We start from the raw sequence: 22,310 nt of genomic DNA, 5'->3' as shown, positions 1-22,310 counted from the left end.
CACGCTTCCTTCCGCTGACATCACATCCTCCTCCTCTTCTTCTGCAACCATTTCCAGCAGCAGACTATAATGTCATATCCTGTGCGAAAAACAACAAGATGTTAGCCGCCTGTGAAGTCGCGTTATTGTATGGACACTTTTGTCAGACCAAATGGAGAGCAGACACTTTGTCTCACCATGACTCTATCCTCGGCTATCATCTGTGTTTCCTTTTTCTTGGCAGTCGCTACATGGTGAGGGATGTTGTTGTTGTTGTCTTCTTCCTTCTTCCTGTGTCCAGCTGGCGCACCTCGCTTACATATTTTCACCCACGGAGTTGTTGCATGTGGATTGGAGACGCATTTGCATTTGCAATTTTGTTCGATGTGGTCACAATGTGTCCTTGACCACCTTCAGAACTGGTTTGGCAGATCGGAGAACAATCCCTCCTCAATGCGTTTTGAGTGTATTAGCACCTGTGCTTTCATGTGGGGTAACTGATACCTTGCCCAGCATTTTAGGCAGTATCGGAGGTATTTCTGACACAGGTATGAGTATCAGAACAACTGTACTTTGCATTAACCAGAATATTTTCAACCATTGTCAGTCAGGTGGATTTGACAGCAGCAGGTTTGCTTGTTTAGTCTCTCAAAGCAACATGGACCAATGAACCTGTCAGTTTGCCAAGTCTCTTCCAGTCCTATCAAACGGGCAACAACAAAAGGATATCAAAAAGATGCTGGAATGACAAAAGCCATTTGGAGAATGAGGAGTGCTTTGTGAGAGCATGTGTACCGGCGCGTGAACATGGATTCTACGTGCCCGAATTTCCTGTTGCTCCCGTGTGAGTCTACTCAAACTACCACCTTGCCTCATCAAAGTCAAAACACACGCGACAGTAAATTAATTCAGCCGGCTCCATTTGATCCATTTCCAATGCAGAGACCGAACCCACAGAGCGCTCGGTGGAGCAGCTGATAATGAGTTGGAAACACAAGGCTTTGTCTTTGAAACAACACTTCTAATGTGAGCAAAAGTCTGTGAAACTATGATACACATAATTTGCCAAGTTTTCTGTTTCAGGGATATAAAAATACACCAGCATGCTGCTCATACTTGCAGCGCCTCCAGCAGTGATCAATGACCTCTCTGTCATTATTGATCAGTCTCTTATGGTTTCTGGCATTGGATTGATCTCTGACTTGTTGGATGGGTGTGGGAGTGTTAATCTGGAGGTTGCATTTTAATGTTATCTAACTTCCATCATGCTACCAGATATGGTAACCTTACACAGCTTCATTAATCAAAATTTCCAAGTTAATTATGCTGACTCACTACACCAACAAAGACTATTCTTTTAAGACAATGCAACGTGCATTGTGCTGCTGCAAACCTCATCATCACCATGACTCATTTAAATGCCAGTGTAAACACAGTTTATCATCAGAAGCCAATCACTGTCACCAATCCATGACTGCAGGGTATCTGATAAACCGGCTAAAAACAACCTCACACAATCAGGCAACATTTAACCACAACACACGGAAAGAGCTTAATAACGTTCCCAGTCAGCCTTTGATCTGTCACTCATCTCATCATGTACACTGTGTTGCAGTAGGCGTGAATGACGGCTACATTCTCAGCCTCATTTCACAACACTGAGGTCTAATCAACACAGAACAAAAGAGAGCCAAGCAACACAGCCACCATGCTAAAAACAGCAACAGCGCTTAACTGTAGCGTGTGTGAGTGTTTTGTATCCGACCACTGATATGAAATCATTCTGGTTCTGTTCTTACACTGACACAACTGACAGCAAACACCGCAGATGATCGCAGCGGCGGCCTTACAGAGAGGCAAGTTTTGAAAGGGAGCTATCGGGTCTATTGTTGCTTCGTGTCTTATCGGTGTGTTTGAGGAAAGTGAGGGGGAATATATGAGGCAGGTTTTGTAAACTGTAAGGGAGGGATTAATGAATTGTGGAAAGAAAGCCATTAGCAACAAAGCCTGTTTTTGGACTTCATGGTGAAACAACACCCCGATGAGTAGCAGTAATGAAGTCCAAGGCTTGCCTGCCTCACTTAGGCCCATGATCCACCAGGGTACATCTCAGACGATACACCCACTGCCCAAGATCTGACTTTGACTAGATATGAAGACACGTAGGCACTATATGACTGTGATGCGAATCTGTGTGTGAAGTTTTGTTCCATTTTAAAACCACCACAAGGTGCCTAATTAGCAGTTTGTCTTTCTTTCCAGTAGCCCAGCAGTTTGTTTAATCCTTAACTGTGAAAACAACAAGTTTCTGTTTTATGTGGGGGTTATATGTTGGACTATTTGTTGGCCAAGAGCAGTAACTTCCTGAAGTCTCTGCTGGTTGCCTGGCAACCTCATCGTGACGACAAGGCTTCAAAAAGTTACTGCTCCTGAGGGGTGTACCACGAAGCAAGCTCGACAGTGCCAGGCTGTCTTTGCCTTAGCTGGCTCCACAAACCCTGAAGCCCCAGTGCGAGATAACGGGAGGCGGTTATCAACTTTCTTCTACAGGCTTCCTGCATATTCTTCTCCTACTTCCACCTTTGATAAATATAAAAAGAAAATGACTTTTTGTGTTGATTCACAAGTTAATACATTTATTACACTGCTCTGTTTTTCTCATTAGTGATGGCTGCCCAGTCTACAGCTCTGATTGTTGCTGCAGTTTTAACGTTTAGTCAAGAACTGTATTTATATCCCTGTCCCATACTGAAGGATACATGGAAATCCCTTTAGTTTTTGGACAAATCAAAGTGAAATAAATGTTACTGATTGAATATTATCTGCGATAAATACCAACAGACCCATCAATTTTCTAACTGCATTAGCTGTAAAATACCAGCAGCATAAAACAGACTTCAGCAGATCAGGACCAATCATAAAACGATGATTCAAAGAGGTAACCTTTATCATATAGTTTTATGGAATTTTACAGCCTTTCATATGTTAGTAAATGCCATCCTGATAAATAATATAGTGAACTATTAATGTATAATGCTACCTGAGGTTAATAGAAGGCTTCTTTTAGAGCCAGCGTTGGCAGATGGATCAGAGAATACAAACATATTTAGTAGTTTAGTGAGAGCAAGAACAACCTTGTGAATAAAATGAAATAATATTCTTGTTCAGATTTCCTGCATCACTGATATACATTAGTTTCACTTGGCAAAAAAAGTCTACAATTTCACAAAAAACAAGAAATATTTTAGAAACTATCGCTCATAGATTGATTATTGACTATATAATGTAACTATTTAAAAAAAATTAAAAGCAGAAAGGCCTTTTTAGATTATTTTATGACAAAACTGAACAAAAATGGTCCCAACCAGATTAGCTGTGAAGCATAGGTTACCATAGAGATTTAGCAAGATAAAAAGAGGGCCATCTTTATGGAACAAACCTTGCTAACCCACTAATCTCATTTCAAGGTGGCTATGTGCATGAAACAAATAAGATATAATGTTGTAATTATTGAGATTTTGAGGTGCTGTTACATTTTGTTAAAGTAGTATTTTCACATTTACAGTCTTTATGCTAAGCTAAAGCGTTAGCTGTACAGAGCTGAGCATGGTGTCAATCTCCTTATCTACTTCTTGGCAAGACAGCGAATGAGTGTATTTCCCACAATGTCAATGTTTTTCTTTACACTCATGAAGTCTATTGTAGTGCTTTACATGGAAAATAAGGTACCTTCCTATGGTGGAAATGATACAGTAGTATGGTAAAGATACTGTGGAAGCTATTTGCATCCAAATCCCAAGCCAAATCAAATCAGCTGCATTCGGTTGGAGGAAAGCCAAGGGATGGAAAATATAATTGGATGACATATGGGGCACTTGTATACAGTGTGACAATGACTGAGCAGCTGATAATGGTTGGAAAACGTTCAAAATACAGAGAACACGTCTGCAGATGTCATGGGGATACACTTTAAACATTTCAGCATCTTTAAAAGAGATATTTTTCTTGTGTAGGTAAGGTGTCTGTAAGTGAAAATATAGATATCTGGAGGTGAATGATGAATGAACTGCTGTGACATGCTGTGGGTGGAGATGTAAGACCCACTTCACTGCAACTGCTGCAGAATGATTGTGACAGTGTGTAGACACACACTTGACACTGCACAGACAGTCATAAATGAGCAGCACTCTCAGCCACCTTTACAAATGATTAATAAAGGCAGCAGCTTTTCCTCTGCTGCTCTACCTTTTGATGTTGGCATTACTAATTCAGGTGGGTCTGAAGTTTGGCCACCTGATACTGCAACACAGAAATACAGGGCACTGTCAGATCAACTGGCAGCAGTGCAGCATCAAAGTCACGCATATCTACCAATGTTTCATCATGAAATCAACTGGGTTTTAATTTAAAACCTCAGATTTGTTATTAAGTCATATTTCCAGGAAATGGTTACAGAATAATTCAAACCAGCAGTTAATAATAAAACCTCAATGAAGGCAGTGGTTTCAGCAGTTTGATGACCAGGATTTTCCTTATCATGAGAATGAATAGGCCGACCCATATTAAATTAATATGAGGGAAGCATAGGGAGCACTATATCTCCCTCCTTCTTTTGGACAGAGAGAGAAATATGAGGCCCTTTTGTTAAACTGGCTATGCTGAATAAGTCCTGACAATATGCTGCATTAATGTCTTACAGGATGGGTATTAGAGGTGAAAAGATTCCCGTGTTTACTGCCTGAGAGTATTCACGTCATCAAACAAATGGCAACATTTATCAGATTATAGAGCTGGTCATGTGTGCAGTGGCACCCCCAGAAATTTTTCATAGGGATGGCCAGATGGGGTCACTGAAAAACTTGGGGTTGCACACCAAAACCAAAAGCTATAACTGAATTAAAGGAAATGTATTATGCTGTTGACATATACAGTATAGGCCACTTGAAAACTATGTCAATGGAGAGTTAAGGAATCACATACTGATCAATCAATCAATCAATCAATCAATTTTATTTATAAAGCCCAATATCACAAATCACAATTTGCCTCACAGGGCTTTACAGCATACGACATCCCTCTGTCCTTTGGACCCTCACAGCGGATAAGGAAAACTCCCCAAAAAAAACCCTTTAATGGGGAAAAAAAATGGTAGAAACCTCAGGAAGAGCAACTGAGGAGGGATCCCTCTTCCAGGACGGACAGACGAGCAATAGATGTCGTACAGAACAGATCAACATAATAAAATAACAGTAAACCATATGACACAATGAGACAGAGAGAGAGATAGAGACAGAGAGAGATGCAGGATAGACGGTAATGGCAGTAGCTTACAACAACATTAATGAAAGTAATAATATTATAATTAATAATAATATATTAATATCTGATAGCATACATGTGTGACAATAATCATATGTGTATAATAACAGTAGAAGTATGACTAATGACTAATGATGGCAGCAGCAGCAGGAGGCATCTGGCAGCACCACAGCAGCAGCACAACCACACACGTCACACTATCCAGGCACCGCTGCAATACAAGTTAATCTGAGAGACAGTGGAGCGCAAAGGCTCCGGAGAAGAAGCCGAGTTAGTGACATCCAGAATGGCCGAGTTAGCAAGATGCAGTAATAGGACACGAGAGAGAGAGAGAGAAGGAGAGAAGGTGCCCGGTGTATTATAGGGGGGTCCTCCGGCAGACTAGGCCTAAGTCAGCCTAACTAGGGGCTGGTACAAGGCGAGCCTGAGCCAGCCCTAACTATAAGCTTTATCAAAGAGGAAAGTCTTAAGTCTAGTCTTAAATGTGGAGACGGTGTCTGCCTCCCGGACCGCAACAGGAAGATGATTCCACTGGAGAGGAGCCTGATAGCTGAAGGCTCTGGCTCCTGATCTGCTTTTGGAGACTTTAGGGACCACGAGTAACCCTGCATTCTCAGAGCGCAGTGTTCTGGTGGCATAATATGGCACTATGAGCTCTCTAAGATATGACGGAGCTTGACCATTTAGAGCTTTATAAGTTAACAGTAGGATTTTAAATTCAATTCTGGATTTTACAGCCAGTGCAGAGAAGCTAAAACAGGAGAGATATGATCACGTTTCTTAGTTCCTGGTGGTACATGTGCTGCTGCATTCTGAATTAGCTGGAGAGTGTTTAAGGACTTACTAGAGCTACCTGATAATAGAGAGTTACAGTAATCCAGCCTTGAGGTAACAAAAGCGTGGACCAATTTTTCTGCATCCTTTCGGGCCAGGATAGGCCTAATTTTCGCAATATTATGCAGATGAAAAAATGCAGTCCGTCAGGTTTGTTTTAAATGAGAATTAAAAGACAAATCTTGATCAAATGTTACACCGAGGTTTCTTACGGTAGTGCTAGAGGCAAGAGCAATGCCATCTAGAGAAACTATGTTATCAGATAACTGAGTTGTTTTGGGCCAAGAACAATAACTTCAGTTTTGTCTGAATTTAACATCAGGAAATTGGTGCTCATCCAGGTTTTTATGTCTTTAAGGCAGTTATGGAGTTTAGTTAATTGATTACTTTCTTCTGGCTTCATAGATAAATACAACTGTGTATCATCCGCATAACAATGGAAATTTACAGAGTGATTTCTAATGATGTTACCTAAAGGAAGCATATATAGAGTAAATAGGATTGGTCCGAGCACAGAACCTTGCGGAACTCCAAAACAAACTTTGGTACGTAAGGATGACTCATTATGAACGTGAACAAACTGAAAATGATCAGATAAATAAGATTTAAACCAGCTTAGTGCAGAACCTTGAAGGCCAATTAAGTGATCCAGTCTCTGCAGTAGAATTTGATGGTCAATTGTGTCAAACACTGCACTAAGATCTAATAAAACAAGTACAGAGACGAGTCCTTTGTCTGAAGCAATCAGAAGGTCATTTGCAATTTTAACTAGTACTGTCTCAGTGCTATGATGCACTCTAAACCCTGACTGAAATTCCTCAAATAAATTATTATCATGGAGAAAATCACACAGCTGGTCTGCGACTACTTTCTCAAGGATCTTTGACATAAAGAGACAATTAGATATTGTTCTATAGTTGGCTAACACCTCTGGATCCAGGGTGGACTTTTTTAGTAGAGGTTTAATTACAGCTATCTTAAAAGACTGTGGTACATAGCCTGTTAATAAGGATATATTGATCATATCTAATATATGAGTGTTAACTAAAGGTAAGACCACCCTAAAGTAGCCTAGTTGGGATGGGGTCTAAGAGACACGTTGATGATTTAGATGAAGAAATCACTGCGGTCAATTCTTGAAGAGAAATCGGGGAGAAGCAATCTAAATATATATTAGGTCTTACAGCTGTGTCTGAGGTTAGATAGGTACTATCTGAGGACAGGAGGTCATGAATTTTGCCTCTAATAGTTAGAATTTTGTCATTAAAAAGCTCATAAAATCATTACTGCTAAGGGCTAAAGGAATACAGGGCTCAATAGAGCTTTGACTCTCAGTCAGCCTGGCTACAGTGCTGACTGAGAGTCAAAGAAACCTGGGGTTATTTTTGTTTTCTTCTATTAATGCTGAGTGATTGATACATTTTGGATTCTCATTCCACAGTTAATTTTACGTATTGTCTGATGTGCATAGACTATTACCAGTGCAGTTAACATTTTGAGTTCCACGAAAATTCTGTCATGTATCTGTACATACACGTGATAGGCTGGCTGTCCTTTTACTGAAAAAGACAAATATCCTCCTGAGACCCTGTTACACTGTTAATTGGAGAGTACGTGTTTGAAGACACTGGAACTTAATTATCGTTATTGTTTCATTTTTATACTTATCGGGTCCTACTGATCTCAAATAGCTAGGAGACATTAAAAATTCATACCAAACAGAAGTTCAGGTCTCAAGAGGATATACAACTTTAATTTGAAGGAGTATTTTGACTGTAAGAAACAAAAAATGTAAGTACAAGCCTTCTCAAGTTAAGGGGAAGACTTGTGGGTACTCATAAAACGTATTTAAATTTAAATATCTTGAGGTGAGAGTTCAAGGGACCCCTTTGAAAATGGCTGTGGTTGTTCCCTTTGGAGCATTATCTAACCCCTTCTTGACAAGGTATGCCAACATGGCACCAATGGACGCTTTTGGTTGTCTAGTTTCACAAGACACCACTACATAGCTTAAAAAATGAGCGTGCCACCGCCTCTTAATGGCAGTAATGTTGACCTCCAATTATTTTTGCAGAGGGGACATGTGGGTTTAAATATTGTGCATTTACAATACAACATTATGTTAACTAAAGTTGTGTTTAATTACCTTGGGCGACAGACTTTGGCTTTGACGTTTTCTTCGTTTTTCATGAACACTATTTACAAGTTGGAAACTAGTAAGTACAATAAATCTGATATATCCTGAATGCTGCATTATGTTGCCACATGGAAGACTTTATTTCTTTTGTATTCTATTATGTCCTATCTGTTATGAAAAGCCTGCTCCTAACTTTTGCTTCATCTCTGTATCTTATTAATTTCCTCTATTTATGTCACAGTATGTTCATTCAGGCATGACACCATGTTCCTTATCTTGTTAATGAGATAAACAGTAACATCTTAATGTCATCATTATGGGCCAATGTATTACAGTAAAGATATTAAAGCGTGTCAACAAGATAGGGGGAGTTTTAAAAAATTATTTGAAATCTACACATGGAGATGTCCACAAAGCTGGAAAAACAGCGCAGCGGGGGAAAACACTCAGTGTCTTTGTTAAAATCCTATTTTCGTCCATGTGTGAAAACCTCCTACAAACAGCTACATTGTGCTCGCTAGTAAATGATGTGCTCATGCATTGTGCGGACATCAAAGGCTGGTGTTTGTGCTTTTGTATTTGAATCAGAGAAATAGGACTCTAGTTAGAAGAGAGGTGTTTGGGGTGAGGAAACCAGAAATAAAAACCTTCAACCAATCAAACTTTGCACATTTGGATTTTCCTGCATAAGCAGGCAAACGTTAGCACTTGTTTTCTTTCAAAGCTCCTTAGTTACACTAGAAATATAAGCCTGTGCTGAACATCTTTTCCGTGTTTTTTTTGGCACCAGAATTCATGTGTGAAAAGTCATATTTGCTCAGTGAACCGACAAGAATTTTTTATAAAACAGTCGGTACAGTTCCTTCACTCGGCGGCTGAGGACGAACCCACAGTGATCTCTGAGTAAACAGTCACCAAATGAACAAATGCTTAGCCAAAATCAAACAGGGGCACAGGAGAGACGACGGCTGGGCAAATGAAATACAGTCTGCATATTTATTAAATTTGAACTGGATGAATAAGTGAAGCAGCAGATACAAGAGTGCTAATCTTTGTACAGCTGCCCAGGCTGAATAGTAAACTGTAAGCACGTAATTAAACAACATCTGACAGTTGTTCCTGTAGCTCTCACTGTACAGCGAAGCTAATAAGGTCCAAGCCTTCTGCTACTTCTGCGTGTTTGTAAGTGTATAAGTGGAATCCAGAAAGTTCATGTTGAAATGAAAGAGGCAGTATTGCCTGATTAAGCTTCACAAGGCTGCAGTGTTCTCTTGTGATAATGACCGGCTCCTTATGCACACACACACACACACACACACACACACTGGCTACATCAGAGAGGAGGAAGCAATTATTGTAACTCCGGACAATGGACTATTACCATTGATCTTAGCATTGCTCTGTTATCCAAAAAAAAAAAGTTGAGGTATTTTCGGCAGCAGTCAGCCGTGCGATGATAAAAGACCAGAAGATACACATCAGAGGCAGACAAAATGAGGTAATTGAAGTGATTTCAGTGCATCTGATCCTCTCACTGTGAGACTGAAGAGGAACGACGACCCAGCGAGAAAGCCAAGTCATCTGCTGCCATTGTCACAAATGATACCGCACATTACAGGAGAGTAATTACACCGAGATCAAAGAACATCTTATCTGCGATCTGCTTGACTGCATGATCAATTGTCTGTGTGGTGAAATATTGATCCTCACGCTCTGGCAGGACCCTGAATTTATAGCCTTGTCAGGTGTTTTTAGCGTGCCTCTAAAGATGGCACTGTCTGTCGTTCCAGAGTGAAATACCTCAACAACAACTGGATTGACTGCCATTTAATTTTGTACAGACATTCATGGTCCCCTGAGGATAAATCCTACTGACTTAAGTGATCCCTTGACTTTTCTACTTGTGCCACCATTAGTTTGACATTTGTTTTTTAGAGTAAAATATCTTCACAACTATTGGACGAATTGTATTGAAGTTGCTCCAGGGGCCAGATGTGTACATACAAACACCATGGACGTGTCTTTTTCCATGCATAAACCAGTATTTATAAACAAAGAATATTCTGCAGACCAGGCGTACACATGGTTTTAACATATTGATATGATAAGGAGGAGATTCAATATAGGTTGAGTGACAGATAACATTTTTTTCTTCAGTTGTTTGCTGATTTCACTGATTGTATTATTATTCTTACAGTTTGCACAGCATTCTGTAAAATGTCAATCAAAGGCACTTTTATAAAGTTAATCTTAAATTATTTATGAGCGATAAATCCGAACATTATTCTCCATTGGTGATCATTTGATTTTATTGTCGTGACACTTTGCACCGTCAATTTCAACTTCCATCTGACGTTTAATAATGACTGAGATTTTACTGTTTGCAGAAATGTGATGAATTAGTGGTAAAGACGCTACAAATATCCAAAGCCATGTTTGATTACAGCTGCCCTGGCACTGTTTTGAAAACCTTGCTGATGTGACAGTCAGTGGAATTCAGTGACCAATTACCTGCTAAACTAAAGACATCAGTCGCTTTACTTTATCAGTGCAAATTAACACGGTAGCAAGCTAATACTCTTAACACATGGTAAACATTAGACCTGCTAAACATGTTAGTGCTGACATTGTGAGTATGTTAGCATGCTAAAGTTAGCAAAAGGGTCAAGTACAGCTGTATCTAAGAACAGCCTCACAGAGACACTAGCATCACTGTAGACTGTTGTTTGCTAGCATGCAATGTACATGCCCAGTAATTGCCTGGATTAGGAAGGCTCATTTAGAAATTCTTTTGTCACGAGCCGAGCGTTGTTCACTCAACTCAACTCAAATTTATTTATAAAGCACATTTAAAATCATGTAAAAACAATTCACCTTGACCAAAGTGCTGTACAAAAGGAATAAGAGAGGAATAAGAGACATAACACACACAGGCATGCATCAGGGAAAACCACATCAGGGGGATTCAAACGCTAATGAATAAAAGTAGGTTTGAGCCTGGACTTCAATGAGTCAGTGGTGGGGGCAGATTTAATTGGGAGGGGGCTGCTGTTCCACAGTTTGGGGGCAGACACAGCAAAGGCACGATCACCCCTGAGCTTAAGTCTGGAGCGTGGGACAGCCAGGAGCCCCTGGTCAGCTGACCTGAGGGCCGTGGGCGTAGAATAGGGGGTTAGAGGGTCTGCGATGTAGGATGGGGTCAGACCGTTAAGGGCTTTGTACACAAACAGGAGAACCTTAAAGTCAATTCTTAAAAAGGAGCCAGTGGAGAGAGGCCAAAACAAGTGTGACATGGTCTCACCTCTGGGTACCTGTAAGAGTCTGGCATCAGTGTTTTGAAGCAGCTGGAGGCAGGACAGAGAAGGCTGACCAATACCAGTGTATAGAGAGTTACAGTCATCTAAACGAGAGGAGATAGTGTGGGTGACTATCTGCAGGTCTTTGAGGGAGAGAAATAGCTTGCAATCATGAACCATTCAGTGAGAAGTGTTTTTTTACCATTGAAAATAGATGGAATCTGAGCTGACAGAGTCGAGCTCTTTCAGTGTTAGATGTTTGCCACTGCTACTGTGTTAGCTTGTGCTAACTGGGCAGATGTAGAAGTGACCCCTCTGATAGGTGTCAACCTCTGCCTCTGGGTGGTTCGCTTGTTGAGGGGTCCTCGCCTCTCTGGATATTTATGTGTGTGGTGACATGAGGTGTGGGCAACAAAAAGAGCATCCAGGCAGGTCCCCTATCCCGGTGCCTGCCTACTGCCTGGAGCCTGTCTGCCTACCCTCTCTGCTGAATAATGTAACAAGTGGTGAGTGGTGTGGGTGGTAGAGAGGGATGGCCTCTCCTCAAAATAGACTCCAGCGCTAAAGCAGAAGACTTCAGAGACAAGAGATACAGTAGCACACGCTTAGTTATGAAACAGTCCTGTCAGCAATGGCAGTGTGCAGTCATTTTGGAAAAGCACTGCAGTTTGGGCTGAATCAAAGGTGTGGGAATTATTAGTGACAATGAAGTTAAAAAAAAGTCAGTTTTATGTTAAAAGCAGGGAGAGGAGGCATCAAGGAGAAGTGTGTGTGTGAATATGTGTGTGTTGAGGTTGTCCTGGTTCATCTGTGGAGTGAGCAGAGCAGGTGAAGCATATAACAGGAGTACAAACAGCAGCCAGCTCTCTGACACAGGAGTTGTCATTTTCTCACATTATCTCTCTCTCAGTGCGTGTGTGTGCATGTGTGTGTGTGCAACCTGAGCACAGAGCGTCCTCGCTCTTCAACAGGGGGGAGTGAGAGCCGGCTCCAACTTTCTCTGGGCAGGCAGGCAGGCAGGCAGGCGTTCAGCACTTTGCCAGGATGGAGAGCGGAATAATAAATGGAGCTGGATTTCCACAGGAGTTTCATTAAAAAATGAAAAGCAGGGGGAAGCATTAATGGTGGCGTGTGGTAATAAGAAATTGGCGGGGCACGTTTTCTGCGCGTGTACTCGGCGGCGTGTCTTTCCACCCTGCGAGGCAGCAGCGGGTCTATTTTTAGAAACAATGTTGCGGTAGAGGAATCAATCAAACTGGGGCTAAAACAGTGTTTTCATGACAATCTGCTGCTTTTTCACTGCTGCAATCTGCTGAGCCTCCTCTCTGCGCTCTGCCGGGTCATGGGGACAGGACGGTGCATTTCTATCTATAACATCTCAGCTGATGCCAAATGATGCCTTTTCCTCTCCTGCTCTCCAGGAAAGCACACCGGTGGACTGCAAACTTTTGCACCATGGAACCCACTACACTTTATGGCAACAGCTGCTGCAATGCTTTGGGGTGCTCTTGTAGTTTTGTGTCTTTTTCCAGTCTTAGAATTTATAAAGGACATTGCAATTTGGGGATGTGAGTGAGATTTATTTAATGATAATGAACTAAATGAGGAAAAAAGCATACTGTTTTTCATATTCTGGTTACTTCTATTAAGTGTGAGCACATTATTTTCTGCTGGCTCCTATGGGAATTAAGCACTCGTCCCGCTGCATGCTCCTCAGGAGAAAAATGGCGGAGTCTGAGAGCATTGAGGTAAGTGTGAGAGACACCTTTGATTTTAAGAAGTTAGAAAAAATGACAGTGCTTTGAATGCATCCTGGAGCATGTGGTCCTAGCTTCAGTAGAAGTTGCAGCTCGGACTGAATGCAGGGTGCTGTCCGGATAGTGAGACAGCAGTTAGGCTCAGTGTCTGCAGGGGAACAGGCATTTTGTGCAGAGCATTCCCAACACCGAGCACACTTATGGGGAAAAATATGCATGCATTTTGATGCAATATGCATTTTCTTTTTAACCGTGTAGCTCCCACTGTTAGTGCGTTCTGCAGTTCAGTGTGAGATTTCACTGACAGGATGTTGCAAGGAAGATCTGCTCTTCCTCACCCGTTCACTCAGACAGCGTCTCAAAATATATATTTTAATCTCTTTACATAAAAAAGATCCAGATCTAATAAGAAGCATGCTGTGAGCATGATGAGGCTGAACGGGACAGAGGATGCTGCTGCTGCTGCTGCTGCTTCACGCTGCTCTGAGAGCAGAATCACTTGCGCTGTCCAAGGTACTGCAGCACCTTGCAGAGGAAACGCTGGGACCTGATGTGTGGAGCAGTGTTTGAGGAAAGTAGGATAAGCTCAAGACTTAATGCGTCAGCGAGGTGAAAGTCTATATTCATGGCTCCCTATAGGGCTCTGGATGGGGATCCCCAGGATGCAGGGAACAGTTTGAGTCCCCCCCTAAAAAATCTGATAATGCATTTTCCCAAACGCACCTACTGTGGCTTTTTTATCCTGAGCTATAAATTCATAGCAGCACAACATGAGCCCAGTGTTTTATTGAGTGCGGTGGCACATCTGTATTCACAGTGTGACTGAATGCTGAAGGAGCAGTGCTGATAAGTAATGCTTAAAAGCACCCTGTGATGTTGAGACGGCCCTCATGTCGCTGCATTTAACAGTATTCATGAGAGAAAAGTTACCTCAAAGCAAGTTTATTCACAGGAGAAGCCTTGCTCAAACTCTCAGCGTTTTCTCAATGCACTCACGTCTGAGGGAAGCAGGCACCTGATACATTATGATAAGAAGACACTGCCTGGACGGATGCATCTCTGTCTTCCGCTGCTCTCTGCCGTGTTGGAATATTTGTGTTCTCAGAGGCACCTAAGTGGCGTAATGGCAGAGAACCAAAGTGATTCTCTTTCTTGACTGCAGTGCTGATCTCCTTTGACCGTATCACAGTAAAAAGCTCCTCAGTAGGCCATTATAGCCTTTAAGTCATCTATCTGGTACATTTTGTTTCCGGATATGCATTGAAACACTTAAGTGGACAAAGTTCAACCTACTGATGTCATCCCTGACTTTCAGGAGTAACAGTATCCAAACCTGGGTCATCTTCAGGTACAAATACAGGTGCCAATTGAATGTCCTTCTCATATAACTATTCTCACCTCCATATAGGGACGATGATCCAGTCTGAAACACAACCCCAAATGTGTTTATCTGTCTGGATGGGTCAGAGGCAAGGACGTGTGCCACCCTCTCCTTCCTGTTTTAGGAGATCTCAGTTACACTCTCTGCAGCTGCTCTCCTCTGACCACACTGCGCCCCAAGTCTACTTTAATCTTCCTGTTAATGACGGCCCGCAGCGATTTCCCTTTTTTCTGCATTGCAACTTTTAGAAAGTCCCACATCGATTCAGTATTAATCTTGGCAGTCTTAATCACCCCTTCTGTGGCCCTGTCTTGTAATTATTGACTCTTTGAGTGTTGGCTGGGAGCCAGCTGTTTATCAAATCCTGTTTTTTGCTTGTGCTGTTGTGAGTTATTTTTAGAGGATGCTGAGATTTTATCTGCAGTCTTTACACCTGAGAGTGTCGGCATCTCATAGCTGAGCTCAGTTTAACTTTAGGTCAGTTGCTAAATGGAAACATCTGCTTGGCATTTCAGATAATATGAATGAAGTAATGCATGAGTTTAAACACATCTCTGTGCAGTTACAGTAAAGCCTCCTCGATGATTCGCATGTTGTGAGAATATCCTTAACAGAAATAGTAGGTTCATTTGTTGTGTTGTACTCAAGTGCTCCCTTTTCAGATCAACATCATGGCTTAAAGGATTAAGAGAAGTTCAACAGTTGGTGTCTCCCTTTTTTAATTACAAGTTCCTCACAATGTTCTCGCAATCAAGAACTCTGTAAACTTTAGTCAGCTTAGACACTGATGCCTCTCAATGTTCTCATGCTCACTGCTGTAAGGACAAACTTGTACAACAACTGTTTGTACTTTGTTGTGACTTTAATTAAATTTAATTTGCCAACAGGTTTCACAAAATTGTTTTAGGTTAGTTAAAAGCAAAAATGTTAAGCTCATCTCAGTAAATGAACTTGTATTACGGTAACACACTGATTGTGAATTGATCCAACTTAAAAACACATCTGATCAATAATAGATATTTAAGCTTACACAAATTAGACATTTACATTACTTAAAGCACATTTTTACTGGCTACATGTTTCACATTTGTAAAAGCAAACTAATACATTTGAGTTCAGTTAACTAGGACATTGGGTTTTTATGTGATGTATATAATTGACCTTTCACTAAGCCCCGTCCCTTTGTGATGGTCTCTCAAGCTGTCGCAGTAAGCATGGAGCCCACACTGTAACTAACTGCACTCCCTGGTGAAATATTATCATTTTTTTTTGGAAAAATGAAATAGTCATTCCAGAGAGAAGCAGACAAGGCAAGTTTTGGAACAGGGAAGAAACGTATATCTTTTTCCAACCTCTCAACGTAACGAGTATCATTAACACATGACGTGCTCCAGGCACAACATTTAGCTCCAAATCCACAAAACCAGCCTGAAAATGAAGGAAATCTGAAACAAGTGCATTAGAGTCAATGGAGCACAGCTGTGTTGTTGTTGGACCCTGGTTTGAGCTGCCAGATGCTACATTATGATTGGCCAGTCTGTGTGCAGGGGCCGGACTTAGCGAAGGGGCAATTGATCTAACTTAAAAACGCACTTGATCAATAAGAGACATTTAAGCTTACCCTAATTATACATTTATGTTGTATGAATATAAAGAATATACTTACCGGCTACATGATTTACATTTGTAAAAGTTAACTAATAAATTTGAGTTCAGTAAACTAGAACATTGTATTTTCATGTGATGTATATAATTAGTTTGACCTTATTCTAGTTTGTCAACAGGTTCCACACAAGTAAAGTAGGCACACCCAACTTGTTTTTATTGTTTCCGTATTCACCATCACAGCAGTGACAGGAAGGCAACCCAGGCACTCTGAGAAATATAAAAAACAATGAAGGAAATATTAAAAAGCCTTTATTGTAGTGGTTAAATCATTAAAAGAACCAACATGTTTCGACTACTGCAGGTCTTTGTCAGGTCTTTCAAAAACCAACACAGCACTTTTAAGCTATTGTTACTCAGAATTTGTCTTTTCAAAGAAAGTTTTGCCTCACCTCTAATATTATGTGTACCATCAGCTTCAAATCAATTTACTGTAGAATAGACGGCAGTACTCAAATTATTATAGCTTGGGCAGCATGGTGGTGCAGTGGTCAGCATTGTCGCCTCACAGCAAGAGGGTTTCCTGGTCCGAACCCTCTGTTTGGTGGTTTGAACCCAGGGTGGGGGAGCGCTCCTGTGTGGAGTATATGTCAGCATGGGTTTTCTCTGGGTGCTCCAGCTTCAGCTTCAGCCTCCAACAATCCAAAGACATGCAGGTTACTTGGTGACTCTGAATTGGCCGTAGGTGTGAATGTGAGTGTGAATGGTTGTCTGTCTCTATGTGTCAGCCCTGCGATAGTGTGGCGACCTGTCCAGGGTGTACCCCGCCTCTCGCCTAATGTTAGCGGGGATAGCGCCCCCTGCAACCCCCAACAGGATAAGCCGTTATGGAAAATGACCAAATAAATATTGCAATTCGAGCTCATTCAAGAGCATTTTAGAGTTTCCATACAAATGTAGCTTTAAGTTTTGCGTGATTTAATAGACGTCTATAGCAGCAGGAGTATCTGGGTAACTATGAAATGAGATGTCATTCACGAGACTTAAGAATCTACAGCTGAGCTAGTGGCTCCATAAACAGCGACAGTGGTGCGCTAACACCAGCATACAGTACTAACATGCTCACAATGACAATACTAATACGCTGATGATTGGCAGATACAGATTAACCATGATCCCCATCCTAGTTTGGGTCATCCCTCTGTTCCCAGGGTCCTCTGTCTCTTGATATGAACTAACATCGCAAGAGATGGGTAAGGGCTGTCCTTTCAGTTCAACAGCAAAAGGCTAAAGGGAGATGGATGTTTCAAATGCAATTTGAATAGTAAAACTTTGTTTAGCCATCACAGAGATAGCAATATCTCAAGTCAAGAAAACTGTCCTGCCCACAAATTTGAGGACAAGGGTTACAACGAGTATAACATCAGTGGGCTAAGCTGTAGGTGTGTGATTTCAACTCAGTGACCCCAGGGAACATTTTTAAATTACCTCATGATAGCACAAGAGGTTTAGTCAGAGGAGTCGGTAGGATACATCCTCTGGTGAACATGAATGTCTGCACAAACTTGCAAGAGAATCCATCCAGTACCTGTCAACATATTTCAGTCTGGACCAAAGTGTTGGCCACACCGACTGACAGAAATTGCATGCAGCTTGCATAATGCGTCATTAGTGAACACCTGATGTAACTGGCCCAGGTCAGCTTTAGTGTGAGCCCGCCATGCTGTGACCAGTTATTATCTCACATCATTTCTTGGTCACTGTGTCCCAGTCTGTGGCATTTAAGCCCAGCAGGAAAAAAGAGGACAAAAATAAATATGATGGCCATCTTAAAGGGATAGATGCAGTAGGAGGAGGAGAAGGGAGGGAGGGAGGGAGAGAATCGACTCTCACAAACAAGGAAAAATCAATCCAGCTGACAGAAATCCCACTGTAAGTCCACTAGATCCATGTTCCACACAGCGCTGGTGCTGTAAATCACAATAGTGTGACTTCATCTATAGGTAAGGTTATCTACTGTGTTCACTCTGTTACAAGGCCTCCTTGTTAGATTAAATTAAAGGATAAAGGACAAACTTCAAAGTGAAGATTAAAGTAGGAGAATGATCTGAAAATACCTGAAATCATAGCTGTAGTGTTGGACTGGCTCCTACAGGTTATTGTTGTAATCTCAGCAGCTAAGATGAGCTTATCTCAGCTGTTCATTGCCTCAACGGCAACAATGGAAAACTGCTTTTTGAAGAGCTGAATGGCCTCAGTTGGAGGTGAAGATGCAGCACATAAATGGAGGCTCTGAAATATAAAGTAGCAAAATAAAATTCCAGCTGCAGCCTGTGTCAGAGTGTGCTGCGAGATCAGACTGTATAAATGCAAACTGAAGAGGAAATAGAAATAGTGGAAAATACTTTATATCTAAAATTACAGGACATAAGGTGCCTGAGAAATGATGTGTTTTAGATGGAACTGTTGCTTTACTTTCATTAGCTTCCCTGAGACATGAGCCTTTGAATGTGTTCTCCTTGCAGATTAAAAATTAAATATACTGTTATGATACTAAAGCGTCGCTGTCAACACCATCTATTTTCGTCCACCTTGCCAATTATTTATCATTTATTTTTAGAAGGCTGAGAGTTGGACGGAGAATAAACACCAGAATGGCTTACTGGCTCAAAGCTGAGATGCTGGGAGTCTGTTTCTCTCTCTCTATCTGTCTGTCTCTCACACACACATATCAACACATGCACACACACCAAGGCTAGACCTTCCCAGCTGGCCTTAGAGGTGATAATCAGGGCATTATGGGTGTACCGTCTGTGCAGAGCAGAGCTTTCTTGCCATCTCTGCCTTCTGTTGACAGACAGGCGGACTTCATGCCAGTAATCAGAGTATTCTCCAGACTCAATGGACTCTTTGGTCTCTGTGAACTCACCATGCTGCTTCATGGAACAGAAGACTGACAGATGAGCTGAGAGGCATGACAGCAGATGAAAGTGGGGAAACGGCTGATGAGTCTAAGCCAATCGCCAGTTGCTGTTACTTCCTCGTTCTGTTTCTTAAGTGATTTGAATAACAAACACCCAGAGTCCTCAGCCTCAATGAAGTGTTTTTTTTTCTCCCTTCTTTATCTCTCTCTTTCTAGCAACCACAGCCACAGCCGCGGCCAGTCCGCATAATTCCGTCCCAATCGGCGCAGCCCACCTCGTTGCCCAAGCCGGTGCCTTCCATACAGCATGCCTCACGGCCTCCTCTGCCACCGCACACGCCCCACGCTGCCAGCCTCCCTAGCTGTCCTGGGCGGGGGAAGATGTCCAAGTTCCTTAGCCCGGAGGAGATGACCTCACGAGACTACTACTTTGACTCTTACGCCCACTTTGGCATTCATGAGGTACACCTGTATGTCCTTTCACAGTGAGAATCAAAAACATCTTCTGTTGTCTGTTCTCAGATGTGACAGATGTGAAACATGCATGCTGACTGTTTTTCACCAATTACTGTCAGGAACTGAAGTCGGGAATCAGAATCTAGTTTGTGCATTTCCACCACAAGCTCAAGGACAAGCATTGACTCTTGTACTCCCTCCAGTTAATACATGATCTGTGGAATAATGCATCTTCCTTGTAGCACTAATTCATCATCAGATAATGGTAGCTTTGCATACATCTGCAAATTTTTGCAACAATGTTAAGTCATGAATAAAAGTCTTATATGATTAATGTCCCCGTATTTATACTGCAGTGTATCCAAACTGCACAAGATGTTGTTAGGTAATGCCACTCAGTATTTAGAGATGCAACAGATCACAGTTGAACCAGGAGATATCCCTCTAAGTTGACGTTTAAATGGATAGTTGTGTTCGCCTAATCACTTCCCTATAAGTGGCTCAGATAATAAAGTTAAACCGCAGACTTCCTGTTTTATCTGTGGTCTGGTTTCTCCATGCACCTCTAAGACGGTGGCTTTATTGCCCATAGATCTCAGCAATGAAGTCTGTGGATAAAACATGATCAAAACCAATAGAAGTGATGGCTAAATTACAAATGTTAAGTCCCAAGTAGTAATAAAATGACAAAAACAAAATAATTTTCCTTTAAAAGGAGCTTAAAACCATTTTCCAATGGATTTTGCCCGATGTTTGTTTTGAAAATAAAACAAAATCAGGCAAAAGTGAGTCAAATCTGGATGCAGTCCAACTTTAAAAGGCCACACTAAAGCCTTCATCATACTGCAGGATGAGCAGACTCTCTCAGACTTGGGCAGATGACAAAATTTACTTCATGAGGGTCCTCATGGCCATTAGGAAACCACAAACTGGCACTAAAAGTTACCTTTGTTCTCTGCTGACACTGGTCTCCACGTTGTTTTTCCTTTGCTTCTTACTGTGTGTTGGTAAGGCACTTTCAAAATGATCGTGTGACATTTTTCCTGAGCTGAGCCTCCCAGCCTCCTCCTGCTCTGGACTGCCTCAACAATCTATAACAACCAAATCCTATATGTCACAGACGGTTAGAACCATGGTTTGGGTTACAGCAAGCCAATCCCATCAAAGGACATGAGGTCTGAGCACTGCCTGAGAAAAATTTCTGCCTGGGAGGCTTAACTCAGGGCACATGCACTTCTTAAGCTCTGCACACAGTCTGTCTGGACTTGATGGAGAATGAGGTAACTTTGACTAAAATAACTTTAATCCTGCACAACAATGAGCCATTATTAACTATATATATATATATATATATATATATATATATATTCTTTTTTTAAATTGAATGTGTGAATTTTTCCACATTGTTACCTTTTCCATCAGAGTTCAGCTGCATTGTAGGGAGAGGAGACAGAGTGTGTTAAAGGCTGTATGAAGAGAGCACGTTCCTTGTGTGACCTGTGAGATGAATTTTTTTTTATATTTTTGGAAAGTAGGTCAGGTGTGTTTTTTTGTCACTTCTGAATATTCTTCACACTCACACATGCATGCGCTCGGTAAGAGATGCAGACAGGCTGAGCCCGGAGGCTCACGGAGCTTATTCAGAAACACCAACTATGGATTTGAATATAGAAGCATACGGCTGAGACGTAATAGAGTGAGATTAAGTGAAGGCTGTGTGTTATTTGTCACCGCTCCACTGCACATATCACAGAAAATCCAGCCAATGTTTTTAATTCAACAAAACAAATTGTCACCCTCCACAGGGGTTAGCTGTGTCAACATCTTCCTGATATTCTCTGTCATGTGCTCAACCAGGAGATGCTGAAGGACGAAGTGAGGACGCTCACCTACAGGAACTCCATGTACCACAACAAGCACGTCTTCAAGGACAAGATAGTGCTGGACGTTGGAAGCGGGACCGGGATCCTGTCCATGTTTGCGGCCAAGGCGGGGGCAAAGCACGTGTATGGGGTGAGATATGTCTCCTCTCAGTGGAGCGTTATCATGCTGAACCATTAGGGTCCAATCACTGCGGAGCCCAGCCTGTGTGCATGTGCTGTATGTGTGCGACTGTCTTTCTGTACATACATGTTAACCATTTCCGTCAGGCTCCCTATAATCATTCCAGGGATATCTTGTGTGACAGGCAGGTGATGAAAGTGTGTGGCCTCTCAGGCAGGTTGACAGCCTGAGCCGTAGCGGCTTAAGAGGTCTTCCTGTTATCGTGTACTGGAGCAGAAGAAATTGCCAGTCAGGGCAGGTCTGAGGATACACGCTGGACACACGGCACCAGTTTGGTATAACCACGTGGAACTTATTTTTGCTCCAGACAGCGTGTGTTTGCTTCAGGGGAGGAATGATTAACTTGGAATTGCCAAGAGACTTATTCTGAGCTGCTGGTTGACATTATGTGTTTATATATATGTGTGTGTGACTTTGCCGCGTGTCTCGTGTTTGCTTTGCTTCTCTGTCTCTCGCTCAGGTCCTCTATCCCTCTGTTTGTACTTTAAACTGAATTATCAGCTTCACTTTGTGCTTCACCTCACACTTGTGTTCCTTCTGTCCATCTGGAAAGGATTTA

At 41.8% G+C, this 22,310-nt stretch overlaps 1 protein-coding gene across 1 annotated transcript in view; it reads left to right on the top strand.

The window, feature by feature from the left end:
* Positions 1 to 12,493: 12,493 nt before the first annotated feature.
* LOC125887071 (protein arginine N-methyltransferase 8-B) overlaps positions 12,494 to 22,310 on the top strand; it is a 38,922-nt gene continuing 29,105 nt past the window's right edge. The window contains exons 1-3 of the mRNA XM_049573582.1: positions 12,494 to 13,313; positions 19,448 to 19,693; positions 21,545 to 21,700. Of these exons, the coding sequence (XP_049429539.1) occupies positions 13,245 to 13,313; positions 19,448 to 19,693; positions 21,545 to 21,700 (471 nt within the window). The 5' untranslated portion in view covers positions 12,494 to 13,244. The remainder of the gene's footprint in view (positions 13,314 to 19,447; positions 19,694 to 21,544; positions 21,701 to 22,310) is intronic.

This window comes from Epinephelus fuscoguttatus, linkage group LG4 (genome assembly GCF_011397635.1).
Source record: "Epinephelus fuscoguttatus linkage group LG4, E.fuscoguttatus.final_Chr_v1".
Classification (NCBI taxonomy): Eukaryota; Metazoa; Chordata; class Actinopteri; order Perciformes; family Serranidae; genus Epinephelus; species Epinephelus fuscoguttatus.
Note: the sequence above shows the minus strand (reverse complement) of the source record. Positions and strands in the feature narration are given on the sequence as shown.